At 41.6% G+C, this 24,135-nt stretch overlaps 1 protein-coding gene across 1 annotated transcript; it reads right to left on the bottom strand.

Annotated features, from left to right (window-relative positions):
* Positions 1 to 846: 846 nt before the first annotated feature.
* cacnb2b (calcium channel, voltage-dependent, beta 2b) lies at positions 847 to 23,519 on the bottom strand. The gene is made up of 15 exons (XM_026373974.1): positions 23,472 to 23,519; positions 7,773 to 7,838; positions 6,583 to 6,705; positions 6,241 to 6,380; positions 5,579 to 5,640; positions 5,456 to 5,481; positions 5,062 to 5,142; positions 4,847 to 4,905; positions 4,630 to 4,739; positions 4,156 to 4,164; positions 3,141 to 3,292; positions 2,918 to 3,013; positions 2,497 to 2,670; positions 1,157 to 1,800; positions 847 to 1,030 (listed from the first exon to the last, which is right to left on the bottom strand). Exons 1-15 carry the CDS (start codon positions 23,517 to 23,519, stop codon positions 910 to 912), a joined length of 1,911 nt encoding a protein of 636 aa, XP_026229759.1. The 3' UTR covers positions 847 to 909.
* Positions 23,520 to 24,135: the final 616 nt, after the last annotated feature.

Raw genomic sequence — 24,135 nt, 5'->3', positions numbered from 1 at the left:
CCAATGTTTAAAATAAATAAAATATTAAATACATGGGGGCACAGTAAGAAATGAAACGCATATCGCAAGTCACTTCTTCCCCAAAGGTATTTACCCATTTCATTAGACAAAACAATTTGTTGTGTAAGTGTCTACAAACAAAAATCATAACATGGATTAAGTGCACAGGAACTGAAAACTGACATAGTTTTAATATTAATATTTATGTAATATTAATATTATATCGTTACCTAAAGAGCTCAGATTAATTGTTAATCTGAGATCTTGATCTGTTTTGAGGAGTAACATCTTACTATCTTACTTTCTTGTTCAATTCCTAATTTTAAAATGTCAATAACAGTGAAAGAAAATACACAATATCTCAGGGTGTTGTTGCAAATAGCTTGATTTGTCTGACCAGTGGCTCTTGAAGTCAATTAGTCATTAACCATTATTAATTTGTCCTATCTGATAGTACTCTGTGTTTTAGGTTTTGGGTCAGACAAAACAAGACACAGGATTTCACCTTGCAAGTGAGAAATAGTTTTTCTGTATTTTCACACTTTTTATTGCCGAAATGATTAACTGAGGAAACAAGTGACAGATAAATTGATAATGAAATGGTTATGGTTAAATGAAGGCTTACTGCAGAACAGAGTAATGCATGGCCAAACTGTTCCCTTAATCTTGAATGTGCTTTCATGTGGATAAGGTAAAAGAGACTAAAACATGCCCTACATGTGCTAAAATGACTTTTTGTAAAGACAATGAAAGGGAAAAGTGTTTGTATGAGGCAGAGGGTAAATTAAAAAAAAAAATCAAACTTCAAGAGGAGAAATACTTTCCACAAACATGACCCTGCTCCGTCCAATACTGCATTATCACTTGGGCAGCATAGAACCATGCACCACCTCACAGCTGATACAGTCACTAGTGTATATAGGAATCTCTGTGCCATTGTCTTGCATCTGTCTCTCTGTCTCTACCTCGATCCCTATCTCTGTCTCTTTCCCTGTCCTTGTGTCTTTCTCTATCTCTATCTCTGTCTCTAACTCTGTCTCTTTCTCTTTCCCTGTCTCTTTCTCTGTCTCTTTCTCTGTCTCTTTCTCTGTCTCTTTCTCGGTCTCGGCCTCGGTCTCGGTCTCTGTCTCTATCCCTATCCCTATCCCTATCTCTATCTCTATCTCTATCCCTATCTCTGTCTCTGTCTCTGTCCCTGTCTCTGTCCCTGTCTCTGTCCTTGTCTCTATCCCTGTCTCTGTAGTGGTGGTAGTTGTGATGATTGTGCACAGGATTGTAATTTGTGTGCTGTGTCCTTGCTGGCATATTCGGGTTTTGCCTGTGCTGCCGATTGCTTTCACTGTGCTCCTGCTTGTAGTCTTCCCCGACATGTGATTGGCTGTTCCCACGGTGATGGTGATGGTGGTGGTTGCTGTTATGATGGTGGTGGTTATGGCTTTCGTAGTGAACTTCCTTCTTGTCTTCCTCCACCACATCCTCCCTCTCCTCCTCCCTGTCCTCAGGCAGGTGCCTGCGGGGAAGCCTCTGGTTATAATCCCTGTTGGACTGTATATCCATCCCGCCAGATGCTTGGCTGTGCTGGATGTGGCTTTGGTGCTCCATTCGGCGATGGTGGTGGTGGTGGTGATGGGTGTGCTGGGGTCTCTTCGGTTCACTCCTCAGTAGCCGCTTTTCTTCCTCTCTTTGGCCCTCATCAGCCCTCTGCTCTTGAGCCTGAGCTGTAGGGGGCTCCTGGTCTAGATGGTTCTCACGGGATCCCTTCCTCTTCGGTGCTGCTGATTTGTTGTTTTTCTGCTCATCCTGGGACTAAAAAAGCAACATAATGTCACCTGACTAGTCACGGAAGGCACTACACACAAATGTCCTAAACACATTTCTTTATTTAGGTGCCTACGCAGCTTAATTTGCAATCACACACAGACACTGCCGCAGTTGTGGAGGCAGCTTGTACTCGCCTACACTGGCAATCACATCAGTAGTAATTTGAATATTTTTAATCCTCAGAGGTCAGCATTTTAATAATGGACAGTTTTTCAAAAATAAGGTCTGAACATTTATTTTGTAAGCAAATTCAAATTTTGTGTGACATTAAGGTTTCGGTCCAAGGCCTTTCTATAGTCCTAATGAGCCCATCATTTCTAGACACACTCTAACGCATCTACATTAATGCACTGCAGTGATGGAAACTACAGTAAAATAAGACATCTCACTCACCGGGGGTTGACCTATGTTATTTCTGGAACTTTCCAGTTGAGTGGAGTGTGGAGAAATGAAATGAAAATGTTGAATCAATGAAAACAGATACAGATACAGCACAATGTGAAGTTCCTCTGTCAACAAACATCTTCATGAGCTGATTTATAATTCACACACTCAGCAGACTTCTGCACACACAAGATGAGTGGGATGAGATGAGACGAAGGCATGAGAATATGTCCTATTGTTGTATATTTTAGGTAGGTGTTTTTTTCCCAGATGTGCTTGTGTTTCATGTACCGGTATTGCTGAAGGATTGGAGGGCAGTGTATTTTCAGCCAGCTGGGCAACGAGTGCGTTGGCAGGCTCCATCTCTGGTGGATGAGTGGCTCTCCAGTAGGACTCCAGATAATCAGCGATGTGCTCACAGGCATCTGTTAGTTGGTTCTCATCTAAGATGACATCAAACATTTCCTACAGGAAATGTAAAATAAGAACAAACAACGAAAATTAACCTGTAACATAAGTTCTAAGTCATAAAGACAAAATTTGCCAACATGAAAGCCCAAATATAATTTAACATAATAACTTCATTTTTGCTGGTCTAACAGCAATAAAATTTAAATAATAACTCAGTAATGTTTGCTTTTTAACATCTGTTCAAGATAAAATGTTGTATTACTGCAGCAATTACACACAAAGGCCACTAGATGGTGCTCACCGGTGGACATTGTGCAAGCTTGTCTGCTGCCACCAGCTGAACATTAAGATGCTTTGTCTGAGACTTCCCTCTGGTCTTAATTAGTCTGGTCAACACCTACAAAACAAGTATGAAGAGAGGGAGGACAGAAAAGAAGCTGTCAGTCAGTCAGAATGAACATGGAGGTCAGTTTTAAGAAAATGTACTTTATTTTAGTTGTGCAGCACTCTCTGGTGAAACATACTTTTGGTGACGAGATCTTAACGTAGACCAGGATCGGAGCCAGGGAAGTCTTGGACACCTGAAGAGGGTGGTTTACTGTGTCTGCATCTAGAACCACCAGTTGCAGGCTGCGGGCCAGCTCAAAGATACGCTCCACCTCCCCCTGGATCTGAGCTGCAAAAGCAGAGCGTAAAAGCATGAGTAGAAAATCCTTTATTTTTGCATCTTTATTTTCCATATTTACTAAACACGATATGACATAAGCAATGTATTCAGATGTGTTTACACGACTTACTTACAGCCCTTAGCTTTAAGTGTATATATGTTTAAATGTACACATTATTAATTGTTCTTTTTTAACAAATAATATATGTCTATATATTTGCATTACAATAAGAGGAGCAGAAATGTAAACATGTGATCTTGTAATTAACAAAGACTTTAGGGACAATTTACACTTGTTTCCAGAACAAAACTAAACTAAACAAAGTTATATTGTCTTTCTGCTTGTCATTGTCATTTCAGCAGAAAACAAAACTGAAAAATAACAGAGATGTCAATTCATATGACAGAGATTCATTTAATGGAGACGGGCTCAGAAAACACCTATCAATGATTAGAAACTGTAAATGAAAACACTCTGCCTACTTAATAAGAAACTGCTTAAATTGTTTATTTTTTTGTGTAACTAATTCACGAGGAAAAGCTGGGTGTGTTTAACTTATGGGAGGAGAAATTCCAAGACTGAGCACTTGAGGGCGGTCGCGTGTGGAGGAGGCCGTTGATTTAACAGTCCTTTAAATAGTGCAGCACTCACGCAAATTCAATCTGACATATGTATCCACCCACTAAGACAACTCATCTTGAAGTTCAGTCTAACTTTATACTGTTATTGTAAGGAGAGCTGTAATCTTAACACATAAAACTGTGTCAGAACAGTGGCTGGTACGACTAATATGAGGTTGTGAGAGGAAAAAAGGATGGGAGATGGAGCATTCAAACACACATGGACTACCGGTGCTCTCAGTCATACATACCAGCAGCATCTGGGATGAGAGAGCAATGAGAAAGACAAGAGTAGAGAAAGCCAAGTAAATCATATCCCTTTTATACCTATTTAAAGTAGCCTATTGTGCTATGTCAGAGGGGTAGGGCCAGCAAATGCCTAGTAAACTCATAACAACCCAGTTTTCACCCACACAGCTCAACCATCTATACATATCCTCTGTTAAAGAGGTCTGACATATTCATTGGATCCACCACAGCTGGGTCAGATAGTTTCTGCTGCTTGATTTAAGTGGGTGAGATTTGCCACAAGGGACTAAATAATTAGTGCCAGAAAACTAAGACAATTAGCAGGAAGGTATTTTAGAAATCAATATGGTTTATAGCGTCTGCAGTGTCCTGATGTAGTAAACCTCTAGCGTCTTGTTCTCCAAATGAATAAAGGCTGAAACAAAGATAATTAGCCAGAACCACAGGCTGCAAGTAAGGATGTTGAAGATAAATACCTAAATTGGAGCGGGTGTTGGACCGGTCCATTAAGGCCTTTTTGCCAGGGTTGTTGAGTATGGACCGTTTAGCCAGAGAGATGTCTGCTGTCACCCGTGTAATAGTAATTCTGTAGAAGGGACAAAGTACAGGCATTATTACAGAGTCATGATTTTCACTGTGCTTTATTTTCATATAAGACAATATAGTACAATGTAGAATGAAATCAGAACTTACCTGCCTTCAAATCGATGTTTTAAAAAATCAAATAGTGCTTTTTGCATCATATCGGTAACCTGGAATTACACAGAAAACATTTGAAATACATTTAAGCGCAACACAACATATCAATATTTATTTGTAATACCTATGTTTCTCCGCTTCACATCATCTGAGGTCCTTTACAAATAAGTGGAAACCTCTAAACATGAATGTATTTGAGGAAGACTCACTTCTAAGCCCTTCAGTGACGGCCCCATTAGAACCACAGGACGCATTGTAGGCACTACATCATACATAGCCACCTGCTCCCCCTAGAGCCACACACAAAGACAAAAAACAGATTCATTCAGAACATGCGTAATATATCAGTAAAAGTGTGAAAGCGAATGTAAGAATGATTGACACGTGTTTTTCGACTTGGACTTTCGCCCTGAATCGTTTTTATCATAGAAATAACCATGACTCACGATGTAATCATTGCCTACACGCTAAGACATGAAAAGGAAATGCCAAAGCACTTCCCAGTGCACAAATTGAACATAGTTAAAATGTGATTTTCTTTTAATAAAATGTCTTTTTAAAACTTGGAAAACACTGGGATGAAAGAAATCTTCAGGCACTTACCGGTTTCTTTTTCACTTGTTGATTGGCTAGTTATAGAGAGGGAACAAAGAGGAAGCTAACATTAACTCACCAATCATTAAAAATGACACACAAAAAAACTTTTCACATAAATTAGTCACTGACCTTGTGATGGAGGAGTGTATTTTTTTGAATTCATTTCTTGAGCAGCTTGAGCTGCTGCTTTGCTGAAATGAGAGAAAAGCCCATATTTAGCTCACGTGTCCCGCCCAAGACAGGAGTCGTCTATCTAAATAACTAAAAACGAATTAGTCATAATGACAATGTGCTTTGTGACTGTATATTGGCCTATATAAGACAGACTTATTCAGAGCTTACTGGGTAAATCTCTTGAAGTGATTCTGCACATACAGTTGCCACCGAAGCCAAATTTCCAGCCTAACTAGGCCAAGTTAAGTGTGGTGGATCTTCTTGCCTGCCAGAGCTGATTAGATTAAAACCACCTAGTCGTGGACTAAAGCAAAACAAGTCTCTGAAGGTTGATTTCATACCAATGAACAGAAAGCAGTGGATTATGTGTGGACCGTCTCTGACTCCCTTTAATGTTTTCCTCTTACATTCTCTTCGTCAAAACACTGAAGCTGATGCTGCATGTTTCCTACATTGCTATGTTATTAATAAAAAAGCAGACGACAGGTTCCACTAGATTCATTAGTATTGTGGTGTCAACTGGGGCTGTCTGTTCATTTCTGCAACAGTAAGTTTGTGTAATAGTAAAATATCTTTAATTATAGAATCAAGTGCAAAGACCAACATGTTGTACATACCTGGCTAAGGCCTTGGCAGCTTTCCTTGCTTGAACTTCTCTTCTGATGAGAATCGTTTCCAGATTGACTGGACTAGGGACGAAGCCCACCACACCATCCTCCTTCACCGGCCGTCCAATCCACCAGTCATTGTTAAATTTCTGCACATTAAAAAACATGATTTTGTGGCACGTTTCACTTCATTTCTACTCTGATTATGTCAAGATCTCAGCACCTTACATCATCACTATTATCTAATATTGTGTATCCAACTGCACTTTGATCCAAATATTAATGCAGAGTGTCATCCTCCTCAACTCCACGTCTGTGAAACTGTGATGTGTGTGTGTGGTTGTTTCAAACCTCTTTGACATGTAGGAAGTCTCTGGCCTCAAAGGTGACAGCCTGGCCTGGTACGGGGACGTTGTCGTCGTCTGCTGGAGTGTAGGAGAAGTTGCAGCGTACAGCGAATGCCACAGGCTTGTACTGAAGACACAGGACACAAGGGTTCATTAAAAGTACTTATCACTAATGTCACAGTTTTCTTAATATATACAGAAACAAATAAATCATGTTTAACAGTTTTCACACAACAACATATGTTATTACAATTCCCTACTTTAAAAACAACCTTTCTTTAACATAATAATGACTAGTATTGTATTGAGCCCTGGAACTGACACAGATAGAGAGCAACATGGCACTTGGGGCTGATATAATGTGCACATGTTATCATGTTTTCTCATCTTCCTCTTTGCTGCACAGTAGCTACTGTCTCCTTCCTCGTGATTGAATGCCTGTTGTTGTAATCCTATCAGAGTCAAATGTCAGCGGCATGCCGATCAAGCTGCTAATTACTCCACTTTGGAAAGACGAGGCTGTGGGGTCAGCAGGGGACGGGCCAGGTGTGTTGGCCGCCTTAATTACAAAGCACCATGGGGAGGATTTAATTCAGTATTCAGTGAGACACGTATCAGCAGGCTCTGCTTAAAAGGCAAAGAGAGGTGAAGAGCTTGATATCAGCTTTTTGACGTCTTTATGTGCAACGGCCTTCATGGTGATTGCATCTGCGCCATCTAATGTTTTCATGTAAGCCGCAGTTAACAGGGGTGATGTATAAATAAAGACCGAGTGTCTCTACAAGACAAGTTCTCTTTTTTGAATTCCAATTAGGTAGGATAAGACTTAACACCTCAACCTCAACACCAAGTATTTGTACTGCATATACGAGCAGCAACAGCCCTTTTAAAATAGTTTCCTATACTGCAAACAGTGAGCTGAAGGTGTTGTCAAAATGTATTTTAATTGAATAATAATCCGTATCTTTCATTATTATCCTTCTCCAGACATTAAGAACATAAAGGGATGACAAGGATGGAGATTGCAATGACTCATTTTAACAGCACAATATTGCTCCACTAATCCAATATCCCGTTGTCTGTGTTTCCTGTGATATAATCAGGTCCTTGTGAGCAGCTTCCCTAAACAGTAAGTCTGTGAGCACGTCTGTGGATCAAGTTAGGTGAGACTGTGATGCAACAGTGAGGGGGTACCTTAGCCTTCTCCAGCTGCACCTGAGCGTTTCTTTCCTCAACAGCATCCAAGTCCTGACGCTCTCCCTGCACCAGAGAGACAGAGTATAGACAGTTTATTCAGTTCTCTTTGTTAATTTAATCGATTTATCACAGTGTAGTTTATTAGTTGTTTAAGTTTGTTTTTAAATTACGTTTAATCAAAAAGAAATATGGGAAGGAATATGAGAAAGAGAAAGACAGAGAGAAAGTGTGTGAAAGGCTACATTAAATCATCCATTTATCAATACACCATGATGTCGAGCTGCAAGAGGAAATGTAAAATAGAAAATATTTGATCCTTCAAGCTTTCTGCTTTTCTTTGTTTTACATTATTTTAAATGTAATATTTTTTCATTTTATGCTATTGGTCTTACTAAACGAGACAGACAAATAAATCCAATAATAATTAGTTGCAACCCTACAGGACCTCTTGATGTGGGAACAGAAAAAACACAGTAAAAAAAAAAAAACAGAAAATATGTCACAGTGGTGACATGGGAGGTGAAAAATATGAATCTAATGTCAGAAATTCATCAAGTTCAGAAAATATTTTTAATCCCAGGCTTATTCAAACTGCCCAAAAGCTTCACTGTTAAAATTATGACCATAATTCTAGACATCTCCTCATTTTCTGTTCCTTTTCCCAGAGCCCTTGTGCCTTTAGTTGTTAAGAAGTGTTGCAGCAGATCCCTCAACCCTCCTGGGATGCCCAGGTTTATGTGTAATGTGTCCCAGAGATTAGACTGTCCCCTCAAAGACACGGTAATTAATGCACTCTGTGTCACAGCCAGAAGGTGGCACAGCCCCCCCGAGTCAATCTGGCTCTCAAGATATGTACTCGCATCTCAAAGTCACAAACCAGCTCTCCAGTTGTCGGCGCTCTGCTCAGCGTGATGCATTTTAACAACGCGCTGATCCTGCGTCCTTGGTTCGTCAATATTCTCAAAACGAACTTTTACACAAATGATGATGTTTTCTGTGCATAGTAAAGAGATGGACCTTGAATGACAGAGTCAATATGTCATGTCACCTACAATTACACATTGTCCATTGATCAGACACTCAGGTCCACAAACTATTATGTGTGCACTGGATAATTTCTACAAACAATCTGCTGCTTTGAGTCTTTCTCTTAATTTAGCTCATAGGCAGGAGAAGCCCAGGTTTGTTTTCTATAGTATGTATCCCTGGAAGCAAAAGTCTGATTCATGTTTTTATGGTTATGTGTAGACATCTCAAACCACTTGGTTAAAGCTACAGTCACACTTTTTTTCTAAATAATTTTTATGAAATATGTACCAAGTTATATTTTAATGTGGAGAGATACTGGCAAAGGCCCACGCCCACTCACTTCACCCGCTTGGTATTATTGTGAATGAGAGAAAAGTCTATACAGCAGTGGTTCAGACACAGGAATAGAAGGCACACCAGCCGACACTGATGTTGAGACTTATAAGTGCACTAAGCAAGTGCCAAGTGCAAGTTAAATAACATTCATCCATCCATTATCCTAAACACTTTTCCTCCTAAGGGTCACAGGAGTGCTGGAGCCAATCCGAGATACAATTGGGTTAGAGACGGGTCCATTCTGGACAGGTCGCCATATAGAGAGACAAACGTGTGTATACCTATGGGAAATTTAGAGTCACCAATTCATCCTAACCCCATGTCTTTGGATGGTACCCTGAAGAAAACTCACGCAGACACAGTGCTAAACACTACACCACTTTGCCACTCAAAGAATAAACATATTTTGTGTAATAAAACTAAGATGCAAGCTGATAATATGAGATATGATAAACCTGTGCAGTAGTACTAATTATGACACTGAACTACAAACTAAATCTTGTTGCAGCTGCTTCCATTAGGATATAAACTCATCACAACCTCATTCAAACACGAAAAGAAGGTTAGAACATTCATATGTTCATCATATGTTCATATGAAAGACAGTCATGTGTCTACACTGTGTAAATGTCAGCCCAGACTGCGTTCACTGTTCAGAACTCATGCTCAACCAGCAGAGACCAATTTCCCTTTTGGCTCTCCTTCACCCTGTCACCCGCTCCTATGCTCCATGTTGTTCCATATGAGTGCACACTATGCTGCCTGACACTAGTGAGATGCTCTGACTTTGACGATGACAGATTATGCAGCTTGTTATTACTATAGACCAACAGTTAAAAAAGACTCAGCTCTGATAGGGTTATAAAAAATCATCATGGAATTAGAAAAAGATGTGGTATCACTGCATACAGAGTCAATGGAAAGACTGATGTTGAGAGTTAAGCTGAGTTGAACACACACCGCTGCTAGCTGGACACAAGCACATAAAGCATAGATACATTGGGAGTTTGCAAGGGGTGAATCAGCGTGAGCCATAAATGAGCTTTTCCTTAACGAGTCTTCAGTTGTGTTAATGGCGCTGTTTTGCAATATCTGCTGTGTTCCCCATCTTAGTTTTATATGTTTATGTTTGGCAACGTTAATAAGGTTGTTGTTTTGTAAGATGGACACAATATTAAACATACTAAACAAAGTGAGCTAAAATAATAACATGCTAAAGTCATGGGAAAGAAAGACGAGGACAGGGATGGACAGTGTTGGTAATTAGAGAATATAGAAAAGAGTGAGGATGCAGTGCAGACAGTTTCAAGGTATTCAATTATGGTGACATGGTGAGGAGGGAATAAAAGAGGAGGAAGAGGAACTAAATCTCCCTGGGGCAGAGTTATGCCCAGGCATGGTTTTTTGTTTACCCATTGCTGGTGTAGACATCTGTTTGCACAGCAACCACCTCTCCTGCAAGCCAATGTCAGCCAGCCAATAGTACAAACGCCCCCGCTGAATTATTAAACAATGTTGAGCTAGCTACTGCAGATTTCTACTGTCTGGGACAAAAATAATAATTCTTACAATAATTACATGAATTATTAAGAAGATTTTTACCCAAACCAAGTCACACCTGGTCTTAGAGTATAAAATTAGTTAAAAGAAGTCCCCTGGCTGCGAGCCTTCTCCTCCCGCTCTGGAATAATCTCCCTGCTGAGATAAGACAGTGTGACTCTGTAAAAGTCTGTAAATCTAAACAAAAACTCATTTATCAGTTAGTGGCAGGGTTTGTACCTGTTACCAGTCCACGGTCTGTGAGTCAGTTTCAGTCTCAATAATTTGAACAAACCCAGTATTTACAGTGTAGTCCATTTACAGCAGTCCTGCCAACGAGATTATGGTATTTTTCTGAAAAGGGTATTTTTTTCTGAAAATACCATAATCATTCCTCTAACCCTTGATTTTTCCTCACTTGAGCATACAGTGTGCCTTTCCCTCTCTTCTCTCTCTCTATTATGCATTCAATCATTTTCTTCCCAGTCTTCCCACGAACAACTTAAGTGACTTTAAAAAACATGTATTTATTGTGTTTTTATGTCAATATCATCCTTATAAATGTCCAATATGGCTTGTCTAAATTGAATTTTCTAATTCAGTCTTTTTTTCAAACTCTACCCCACCTCTTCATTCATCCCTCTGTCTTCATCCCTTTACCAACCCCTCCTTCTTTCGTCCCTCTTTGCTGATCCCCCTGCTCCTCACATCCCAGCCCATTAACGTGATTACGTGGCTTAGAGGGTGGGCAAAGGAAGGCGGAGGACAAGGATGATGTGAAAAAGTAAAGCCACGTTCCCTCGTGTGCTACCTGAAGGTGACTCCCTTCCTGCTTAAAAGCGTTTACACAGCTCTTTCGACACACACCAGGGGAGTACATTAGGAAAGAAGCATCCAATTGGGCAGATGGACTCTATCTCTAAACTGAAATAGTCAGAGCCATTGAGTCACCAAGAGCCAGCTGGCTTGGCTGGACCACTGAGGACAAACTGTGCTCTGAACTTGGGCTTGAAGTGGTTCATGAGTGGACAGGTTTAAACTAAACCTCATTCTCAGGTAGACCCAAATAAGAAACAGACATGCTGAAATTAAAAAAGGACCTGAATCAGGCAAGCAAGGAAGAAAACCAGCATCCTTGAGCTGAAGCTGTTCCGTTCTGTCTTGATCTAGTTTTCAAACTTGTCTGAATATCTGATTACTGTTCAGGTTACATTTATGCAGAAATAGAAACAAATCTTAAGATTACAAACTCTAAAGTTTTTTTAAACTCCTGCCTTTTCTTTACAACCTGTTTGATTAACGGTTGCTTAACGGTGCTTGCCCCATGGTCTTCATTGTACTAACATGTCCCTATTTATCATACATGGAGAGAAAGGCCATTAATTTGTTGAATACTGTGCTCAATTGAAATGTTAAATGCTTTAATATACCCACAAACCCAAAGGCCCTGCCAATGAGAATGCTCTCTTACCAGAGTAGAATTATTAGCAGTGTGTTGTAAACTGCAGATCCAAAAAGACACTACCTGGATGTACTGTAGCAAATAGGTAAGAACCTCCTATTTCAAAATTACTGCATGGATGATTATGTTTCAGCTGGCAACAAGTTATTTACCCCTAACTGATGTAGTGAGTAGCTTCTCATTTCTTAAACAACCTTGTCTGAAGACACATCATGTGGTCATAGAAAAGAAGGTAATCTGTTTCAGAAGGGTCAAGTGAAGAAAACATCTTGAGGAGATTGATGGAACTACTAAAACTGTGTTAAGAACTGTCCAGCGGAAGAAGGTCATGTGGTCTGATGAGTCCAGATCTACCCTGTTCCAGAGCTCAGGGGAAGAAGAGAGGCAGGTGAAGTGATGCACCCATCATGCCTAGTGCCTACTGTACAAGCCTGTGGGGGCAGTGCTATGATCTGGGGATGCTGCAGTTGGTCAGGTCTAAGTTCAGCTACGTTATGTGTCAAAAGAATGAGGTCAGCTGACTACCTGAATATACTGAACGATCAGGTTATTAATCAATGGATTTGTTCTTCCCTGATCACACGGGCATATTCCAAGATGATGCAACTCTAGACGGGAATAAATGTTGTGACATTGCTGAAACTTACTGAAACGATGCCGTTTTTTAGGGCCGTTTATAAATGTGATGGAATCACAGAACAAAATCCATCCATATATACACCAAAAGGGACCCCACTACAACCCTGACCGGTCTATGAGTTTCCTGAGTTAAGACATCATCCCTCTTCATTTGTCTCCACCTGACAGTATCCAGAGCTTAATACTAGTAGCAATTATCCACTGCAGCTGATAACAAATACTCGTGTAAGGGTGTTATTTCCATTGCAACCACTGAGAGAAATATGCCACCTAAGCATAAATGGATCCCACTGATGAAAATTATTTTCCTGTTGTACTTTATATGCTGTGATCCCCAGATCCTCAAATACATAAAAAAGCATGATGATCATCCTCCACACCTGCAACTGTGGCTGAAATCCTTCCCTCATACACACAATCACAACTCCCTCCATATTATACTGTACACTGAGTGTAAAATACACTCAGCATTTTAGTCAATAATGAGCAGTGCAGTGAATTTTGAGCACTTACATCATTTTAGTACAAAATGTAAGCATTAAAGAGTCCACATGAATGCAGCAGTACTGAGATAAACTACTGTATGGATAAGAGGAACTCCACGGTGCAGGTGGTGGACCACAGGGGTGGCTGAGTGAGAGACTGCTTGCTTGGTTGGGCAGGGTTATTCTAAATGTTTGCGTTAGGAGATACAGTGTGTGTGTGTGTATCTGCTCCTCCTGCTCGGCACTGCGGTTTCCTGCACCTTGCTGGCTGCTGCCCAAGTGCTGCTGGTATCTATGTCTCATTTGACACTGAAAAGACAACTGGGCCTAAGAGTTTCCACGTCACTGCACAGCAGCTCAAGTATGAGCAGCTCTGTGATGCATGTATCTTGTAAATTAAGGTGACAAGTTTGTGGAAAACAGTTACAGCACAGTTAACTTAGGCAGCAACTAGGCTTACTGAAAACGTTCACACAGGTAAAACCTAAAACAACAAAACACAGACCAGAGTAGAATTGCATTTCTACACTGCACAGGGTGGAAGTAATTACTCCAATTGGGTATAAATAATATGAATAAACTGAAACAACAAAGGATTTCTAGATCTGCACCAACATCACAGGAAATCTGCAAGTAAGAGCATCTTATTCACTGTCCATGTGCACTGTTCAATACACAAACTCAGGATTTACAAGACAAAAAGTGACAGAGAACATAGCAGTGAACTGGGTGTTAACACATACAGCACAGTGGATGCTTCATTCAAGCCGTGCTGGTGAACATCAGTAGATAGAGCTGTGCTTCTGTGCTGCAGAAACAATGCATGCTTCCCAATCACCCTTCACTGCAGTTCATTGTTGTCTGTAGAGCAGGTCACTAACCTAATTGTGACTAATTTCCTGTCGCTCCTCCAATGAGCTGCTGGCACTGAGCCCAGGTGTTCACAAATTCCTCATTTCCATCTATAACTGTTTTCTTGTATTGGCTTTTTCTGTAGCTGGGGCACAGTGAAATTGCTGTGATAACTCCAATCCCCTCACATTTAGCTCCTCTTCATTTACTTTGATGTGCTATCCCGTTGACGATTTCCTTGCGACTGTATCTCTCGGTCATTATCAGCCTGTTCATTTGCATACACTGTGTGTTCCAATCCAGTTTTCTCCGAGCCCTGTCTAATCAGCTGCTTTGCATCATCTGTCTGAAGGAGACTGGATCCATGCCCTCTGCTTGACGCTACCACAGAGCTGATATGGCTTGACTGGCACTGCCACCTTTACTTTGGCACAGTTCTCTGCCTGTGGAGTTAAAGGCTGAATCACGGCCCTACAGATCCGCTATCATACATCAAAAGAAAAGGAGGCAGCAAATCCGTACTGCACTAAATGCAAGTTATGGCAAAACAAACTTGGTGCCTGTTCTGGACTAGTGCTGGCTCAGACATGCTTAAAATATTTTCATTACTAGTGTGTGGTTATAATTTAAAGAATAGGTATGTGTGTATGATTCAGTAGTTCTTTGATTATTAGAGAAATTAACAGCTTCAAATTATTAGTATGTTTCCTTGAATGGTGACAGACTTCTCATTTCCAGCCAATGACAATGGATTTTATCAGCTGTAGCTTTTTCACTAGTTAGTCTAAAGTGACCTTCATGAGTTGGTAAAAACACCCTCTGGCTCTTTCAGGCTGACTGACTTTGAAACGAGAATGGTTTAAAAGGGGTCTATAATCTTTTTCCAACGTATCATACTGCCCTTTCATCTATCCCCAGGAAAATCATGTAATGTAGTCAGCTGTGCGTGCGAAGGACTGAATCTCATCTTAGAGCAGATAAACACACTGCTTCATTCATAGCTTACACTTTTAATTTTACATGTGTCAAAATGCAGCCTTTGACACATCTGATACAATTATTCTAAATCACAGTTCAGTCCAGTTTTCATGTTTTGGTAAGTTAATCCATTTTTCCTTAGTTAACTAAAAATGAAGGAACGTCAAAAAGAAATCAAATACGATTTGCTAGAATGAAAAATTATAGCACCAGAGACCAAATTGAAAGAAAAACACATTCTGTAGGGAAAAAGCTATGTGTATTTGACTCCTCTGTCTCTCTCGCTGGGTCATGATTGTCTCAGTAAGGAGATTAAGATAGCATGCGTCAATCCAGGATTTAGAGAGAGAGAGACAAATGCAAACTCCTCGCAGTCAGCCAACACTGCTGCTTGCACTGCATGTGCTCAGGCACCCTGACAGTCATCAGATAGCAATATAATAGCTGCATTAATATTATCTATACAACCTAATTCCTGTCTTGCTGGCTCCTGTAAAAGATATGTTTCATCTATAGCTCAGTGACGGCACATCCTTCTGCTGTTCCACACGACACAGAGTTATGATGCAACATGATTATCGCTGGTAGAAGGAGGGGTGTGTGTGTGTGTGTGTGGGGGGGGGGGGGGATTATGAAAAAGCATTTTGCCAACCATTCCTGTTAGATCATTTCTCACTTATTGCACTAAGGTAATTATTGAGCCAACTGTTATCTACTATGTCACTCTTCTGCAGAATGCAAGTGTTTATTTGTGTAAAAATCAAGAAACAATTAACAGTAGGTGAAAACCACACATTGTGAACTTAGAAACAATCCTAATCCCAAAAGAAACCTCTCTACTAAGTATTTTTCTGGAACGTTCCCGACAGCTCCAGTGTCTTATGTCTTATTCCTCCACTTCCTGCCATGGAGGAGAGCAGGTATTTAGTATTTGGATATAACGCCCCAGTAAAAGCTACTAAGAGGCTTTTCCTATTCTAAGTATCAAGAAAGAGAGCAGCATTAACCAGCACACTGCAATCCAAGACAGTAGGCCATCCAGACACTGTGAGGTTTCCTGTAGTTCATTTTTTAAGTTGCTCAGGCTGTAATTCTATGACTTGAATGTAACATAAGAAACACAAGCTGGAGCTGACCATTAGAAATCAATTGAATGTATTGACTAGAATTTCACACCTAAGTTCACAGCAGGTCCAAGTGAGATCTTTACAGGTTACATCCTACAAGTCTCTCTGAACCCTGTGGTACTCAGCCAGACGCATGACATGATACATCCATGTGGATCTGCATCTCTCTTTGCCCTGCGCATTGTGACTGTTTCAGTGAGTGCAATGATGTGGAAAGGCCTCACACAAGGATTAACGCCCAGTGTAACAGATGGTCCATTCTCCCATCCTTCCTGCTCAGCGCGCACACACGCACACATGCACACATTCACACACACACACACACTGACGAAAAAACACAAGAATCGTTGATATTTTACCTTTTTCTTAGGCGGCATGGTGGTTTAAAGAAGTCCAGTAGTATTATACCACTGATGCAACTGGTTCCAATCACCGTTCACTTGGCTCCAGCACATGAGACATGGACCAGTGTGCCATGAGAGTGGCTTTACCTCTAAAAACACGCAGGTGGACGTTTACCACAACAAAACAGTTTCCTGCGTAAAGGTGAGTTTTCTCCCAACAGACCGCGACGCACAGGACGCCACCGGAGGCACGGATGATTTGCGTTAGAGGGGGTTTCACTTAACTCTGCGTGGCGAGTTGAGTGTAGTTACCCTTTCCCGAGTCCCAGGGGTATTAAAGGCTTATTTCCCGTTGCGGCATCTGTTGCGCCGCACACCGCTCACTCTGACCTCGAGCACCGGAGTATGGCAAGGTGTTGTCCAGCCCGTGCGCGCTGTCCGTGAGTGCCAAATAACGCAAAGTGAGGGCTGTGTCGTTTATGTTGTGGACCAGAGTTAGCGCCGTCCGCTGCGCATGATTAATGTGTGTGCGTCTAAACAATGTCCTGTGGTTTGGCTGCAGAAATGGGAGAATTAAAATGGCCTGGCTCCAAAATAGAAAGATGAAATTAAAAAGCTAGCACTACATAATTCCTTTGTGTGCATGAATTACAGCATCTAACCGCAGACAAACCCGGCATTCATCATCCGGAGAGCTCACTTTGATATTCTCTTCCTACCTGGTTCAGTGTCGTTATGTCACTACTTAAAACTCTGCACTAGGCAAATATCAGCTCCACACAGAGGCTGTCCTCAGCAATATTTAAAGTAAGTCAAATTATCATTATTAGATTTTAAAAAGTATTAAATTACTTATAAGTAATTTAAGGGAGCTTCATCATTTCCAGCTGCAGCATTGAAGTGATGAAAACTGATGAGCCAGGCTGCATAAAGAGTGCAGTTTCCATTTGGTGAAGGATGTTTACTTGTAACTTGGTATTTATACACTGTGCTACTTTAACCTAAGTACATGATCTGAATACTTTGTCCAGGGTTCCAATAAAACTCTGGCATGAAAAGACTAAAGAGAAATAATAGAAGAGATGGTACATTTTTGATTTGTACTATTTACTCCACCTTCCCTGCATTTACAGTCTTTTTAGTTGTTTCTCCATTGAATATTGTGTTTTGAATGCTAATCAAATGTCAGATCATTGACATTACAGAGTTGTTTTAACCTTAAGTGCACAGCTCAGATTTAATTTGATTTACACCAAATAATAGTGTGTTTGAACACATATTGTCTATAACTGTCACCATTATATTGTTGGTACAGTTTATGTGATTTTTTTCCTCTTAATAATTATAATTTTCAGGAATTTAAGTGTTTGTTGAAGACTATTCCTTTTATTAGCATGCAGCCAATGCAGTCTGGACTGTACAGTAACACCTCCGGTTGGTTCAGCTATTTTGAAACTCTTACAATTTGTCTGTTTTCATCATTTGAAGATAGTAGAACATTAACTAATAAAGGGTTTTCATCATGGTTGCCTTGTTGGTCTGTGTTTCTACATTGTTGTATTTCTAAAAATAAAGAATCTCCTGCATCACAGTTCAGAGGTAAGTAGCAGTGCGCGGTCCATTTGTCAGTGTGAACTATAACCCAGACAGACAGATGGGTGACACAGTGAAGTGACCTCCAGAGAGCACTATGGGAAACAAGACGCACAGATGAGCGTGTTGAATAACTGAAAAAGGAAAATGAAATTCATGTTCATACACACACACACACACACACACACACACACACACACACACACACACACACACACACACACACACACAGGTGCATTCAAAGTCAACATATGCACAAAGACACATGTTAATGTACTTATGAATATCTCTACTCGTTTAGATGAAAACACTCCTTACTAGGTTCCAACATTTAGCTCCTGACCTGGGACTGAACCAGACTTGCAGCTTGACTAAATCTGCACCATGACACCTCAAATCTCCTTCAGTAGGAGCCAGCTCTGCTCAAGTGCCAACAAAACACTCAAACCGAGTCCATGCTTACTTGGACTCCCTCTAAGCACAACTGTGAAGGTGTTACACAAGACCGTCTGATCATTTGGGAGCTGCTCCAGAAACACATGAAGAAGCTCAAATATTCTCAGTGATCAAAGAACATCGAACCGTTCATAAAATCACTACATGAGCTGCAGTTGTACAGCTCCAAAACACAACAGAAGTCGTCTCAAGGCACTTGAACTAATTGTATTCAGAATTATATAGAAAACCCAACAAGAGAAGAAGCTGCGTCTCCTGATCAATAACAATGAAGCTAACAATCTGCTGATGAAGACCTCGTCAAACGAAAAAGCTGAGTTGGACTTTTAGTTGTTTTGTTAAGTTCAGCGTCCTTACACACACCTCTCTCCCTGCCCACTGCCTCTATGCACACACACCACACGTGTTCATGTGCACATGTGCTGTCACACATGCATAAACATCTGTCCCTAAGCTTCTTACAACCAAAATGTGTGTGTGTGTGTCCTGTCAAGCTCCAGTCAGTAGTGTAGGGCAGCGCTGCAGGGTTAGGGATGGACGGCACGCACAATTTTAGGCAAAGCTCCAGACCTCGGCCTTTCTTTCTGCCCTCTACTGTGTCCACACAGCTGGAAACCACACATTTGTCCTGGCCTCATAAAAACAAAAAGACTCAATACTGGTAATGGACAGCACTGAAATGTTTTCATTTCAGCTGTGGTCGTGCACACTCAGCACATATCAGCTCCTCCTAGGTCAGACTTAATCAGATGAGTCTAATCATAGCTGTTTTGTGAGCGTGCGTCTTTTTTTGTTGATGCTCCTTTAGTTTTCAGATGGCTGGGCAGCACATAGGGCTTTAGGATAGTTTGGACTGCACAGCTGTGCTCCTGAAACATCAAGGCAGATGTGCAAAAGAACCATCAAAGACAATGGTTTTATCTGTTCTGTTGTCTCACTGAGGTCCTGGATTAAGTCCTTAAACCTGCTCCTTCTTTGGGCTGGAGACACCAAACTCTCCTTAATGAATACTGTATATGGCCACTTGCAAGTTTAACAGTTAAAAGTCAGTTTCATGTTTCAGAGAGGAGCTGATTTCACTGTATGATCATGTAGCAAGGTGCAGATGGTGCTGTGTTTTGTTTTTTTTATACTTTTACAGGTGTTCCTATTATTTTTATCACTGTAAGACATTTTATTCATTAACTTTAACTTGCTGTCCCTAAAAAATAGAGTACAACATATAATATAAGAGGATACAGTAGATGACACATTTGAGTAGATAAAAATGACCCCTTCTCGCCCCCTTCATCTCTCCCTCCCCAACTCGCCCTCACAAAGAGGCAGTACTCACCCAAGAGACATTTTTATTCTTGGCCACTTTTGACATGGCTTACAGGTGAACTCCATCCAGTGTCCTCACACACACACACACACCCACAGATCACTGTCCACCTTTAGCAGCAGCAGCAGCCGGTTTGGGGATGAGAGGGGCTTCCACTGTTTCCCCCCCGTGCCAACAATCCTCACCAGAGTTACATGTGCTTGGAGCATCGCCCTCCAATCACACCCCCGCTAAACATGCTCCAAAACTGACTCAAGAAAGAGGAGGTGGAGTGGGAGTGAGAAAGAAAAATCAGAACAACTCCAACAGTGCCTGTCAATGGAAGAAATAGAACACGCATAAAAGTTTCCTCAGCTTTCCATCTGAAGCCTCCTCTTCCTCCCCCTTGTCAGTGGCTGTCCATTCTCTTCAGATTCATAACAGCTGTTTGAGTATGCAACCAAACATCTGGCTGATGCCCCTCCTCCGCGACGCCGAAGGCTGGGGCCAACAAACAGCGAGTCCTGCCCTCCTAACATCTGGCAGAGGGCAGATTGAGAAAGGAGAGGAAAGAAGGTGGCGTCACGAAGATACGTATGAGAAGAGAGGAGGAAAAGAAGAGAGATAGAAGGATTGTGAGGAAGGAGGAAGTGGCAGAACACTGGAGGGAGACCGTCTGACTGCAGGGGTCCAGTCGGGACAGGGGCACAGATTGGACAGGTTACTGATGCCTAACATGAGATTAACAAATAAAAAACATTGCACTGAACTGATTGTTGGAAAAAATAAACACACAGAAAGACAAAAAGACATGGACATGAGTGATGTTGTGTATTCAGTGTCATCTTGTCTGTATATTTTTTGATTGTAATCACGCTGCTGAGCTCTACCACAGTGACTGGCTGGTGGGACACGAGGATTGACAGAATCAGAGATTGATGGTATTACAGATGAACGTCCCTCTCTGCCAATCCCAAATCCCACACTCAGCTTTTACACGCTCCCTTCATAGAGTCACCATGCCATGTCGCCTTGTCAGCCATTAACGAGTAATCTAAGAAAAAGCAAGTAGCACTCACATGTAGGACACGTTTATGGGTTTTCAAGTCTGTCTTACAGCAGCAGTCAGGTGCCCATGATCCCTGAAAGAGGTCCAATGTATAAAGCTGTAGCTGTCCGAGTTACTCACATTAGGTGGCGAGCAGGAAAACACACATTTTATATAAAAATTAATTTAATTATTGGAAGTTATCCACTTGATTTGGGTAGCTCAAACTGCTGGAGCCTCAAATTAACTTTCGATACACATCTGAGTGCACGGAACTATTCTTTTTGTCCCCTGAGAGCTTTAGAAAATGATCTATTCATGGTCGGCATGAAGAGGAGGAATGATTACGGCTTGCTCTCAGTGTGCGTGATGCCACCTCCTTTTAAAATAGACTTAAAAAAGTGAATCTAGGTAAAGAAATCCCCACACTCTACCGCTCTTCAGCGATCAGTCTCATCCCTGTGGGTGAAGCGGGAAATAGCAATGTGAGTGTTGAGTGTGGACACGAGTCGATACCAAGCACAACTTGCAGCGTGTTTACTGAATCCACAGGATTTTGATTCAGCGCTGGAATCAATGTCCACCCTGGCACTGTATGGATTTGTGGTCTTCATTGATTCAGCCCAACAGAAATAGGTTAGAGGAAGAAAGGAATGGCAACACAACCCTGTGGTATAAAAAGAAATGAAGAAACACGTTTAATGCTGCTTCCTACGAAAGAACTGAACCTGGCACCGAAACCAAAAATCCACCAAACTTACCGAAGCAAAAATCCACAGAACGTGAAGAACAGACTATTCTGTGAAACAGGTTGTGTAACGAAAAGAGGCGGCTTTAGGGAACAAGGTGTATTGTTACATCGACATAAATAACTTCAACTTCAGAACCAGAACATTTGCTTTAATGTTCCACTTTACGATGGGAGGATCCATTTTGGAGGGAACAGCTGTGATTCATCGACAGTCATCGTTCAAAGCTAAATAAAAATATACAATCCAAACCATGGTACATCAAATACAACCCTCTCCTAATTCCACTTGATACAGGAGCTACAAACATGTGGTTGCATAAAATCACCGACACGGTGATGTGCCACTGCAGGATTCACGTGCTGGCTGAGAACAGTGAGGTGTTTTACTTTAGCTAGTCCAACTCTGTTCAAAGCAAAGCAGGGGCCACACCTGGAGGAGCACACTCAGAGCTCCAAGGTGCAACTTTTGGGACTCAATGGCATTAATCTTAAAATAAATTAATTTAATGTCTCCCTCTCTCTCTTTGTTAGCCTATTCTCAGGAATGCCCTTCAGATATTAGTCATATAATATAATAGTAAATGAGAAAGTCACATACCCTGACAGGGGTTTTACTGATTGATTGCAGTAATTTGGGTGAAAATAACAGAAGTGCAAAAACACGAGATATTGAATTTCAGCTTTTTAAGCCCGAGTACACACGTAGTCACTTGTTTGTATTGCATTTGCCTGGCTCAGGGTTTTTACTTGTGCACAACTACTGTAACAACACAAAATCAATCACACCACACTGAATGTTGGCACCAGGTCCCGCTTCTTGATGTCTCACCGCTTTTAGCTCTCTGTGGCTTTTTTGATTCAATAAGCCTCTTTCCTTGGCTTGTTGCTGAGGTGGGTGCACATTGCATGCAGCAGGACAGCATGTAGTAATCTGTCAGGCTCGAGTGCTGAGGGCTGACACTAAGCCTATGTCATGTAGGAATGTGGCTACGTTAGGGTTCTCTGCAGTCAGTGCCGTCACACAATGCACAGCTCCGAGTCTCGAGAGTGAAAAGAGCAGGGAAAGAAACACCGAAGAGAAACAGGTGGAGAGGGAGGGGGGACTGAGACCGTCCTCCCTGCTCCTCTGTGTCATTGAGAGGACAGTAAAACCTGGCCTGTAATGAGACAACTGCACCTGTCTGTCCTCCCCTGCTCCTCTCCTCCATCAGCAGCTCTACCAAGCAGATGTCGTATATGTTTACGTATATCTGAACAATGCAAACAAACATAAATTGTTCACTTCACTCGCTCGGTGATAAAAATCAAACTGTTGCCTCACAGTTGTAAACAAACCACAGGTGAAGCCGTCCAGGTTATGGGCATTAGGCCGATGTTTTATTATTATGAAGTCTTGTACTGGGATCAATACAGAGCTGTTTAGCGGTGCCACCGTCTGTCCTGCAGCCCGACAGAAAACTCACACTCACTGTCACTGAGTTGTGAACACCTCAGCGGCAAATAACAGGTTGCAGGAGTCACACTCACAGCTGCTAGCAGGCTGTGTTGTTGTGCACTCTTAAATACTGCAGATGCCTGGAGATAGATGTGAATGAATTCTAACTGTTATTTACGTATACGGTGACTAAACACATGCGCGGATCTGTCGTGGCTTGTGTGTCGAATAGTTAATTTTAGATGCATCTTCTCTAAAGCAACTCCGCTGTTGCTATGGGATCAAAACGATGGGGATGGATGCTGCGATGGTCACTTACATAGGTGGACTGCACTCTCCGCCAGTGTCCCAGCCCACAGCAATACATCAAGACATCCAGTTGGGGAGAAAGGAGGGGGCAGGCTGTTAGAGCCTCTGTGTCGGGTCACTTCAGGACAGGCTCACATACAGGATCCTCATAGTACAGGTTGATCCACCTGGTTTTAGAATCCAGACAGAAGCAAAAAGAGTCCAGGTTTCCACAGGTTGCCGCAGGGGATCACCTGGGGATTCAGTAGCTGGTCCCTCTCATAAGTTCTGTTCTCAGATGAGTTCAGGTGACGCCCAACGTCTCACAACATCTTCAGAATCCTGCTCCCTCTGATCCAATCCTGAATCCAACAACTGTCCCGGAGACTCAGATAGACGTGTTGAGGAAGTGAGGTTTGGAAATCTTTTCTTAAGGTGTGTGTGTGTGTCTGTGTGTGTGTGCTAACCTCATCTCAGAAGGACAGGTGGTCCATGTGCCATTCTGTGCTAATTTACCCCTCCACCATCTCTGTCCCGACTCACCCTGTTGAAAAACCTCCCCTTCAGTCTCCTCCAGCTAAAGCCCCCTCAACAGTCTTGCTACAAAAACTAAATGACATTTCTTCCTTGTGTGTGTGTGTGTGTGTGTGTGTGTGTGTGTGTCTCAGCGCTCTGTAGTCTGTGAGATGTAGCCA

The sequence above is a fragment of the Anabas testudineus genome, chromosome 17 (genome assembly GCF_900324465.2).
Source record: "Anabas testudineus chromosome 17, fAnaTes1.2, whole genome shotgun sequence".
Lineage (NCBI taxonomy): Eukaryota > Metazoa > Chordata > Actinopteri > Anabantiformes > Anabantidae > Anabas > Anabas testudineus.
This window is presented reverse-complemented; position numbering and strand designations above follow the sequence as displayed.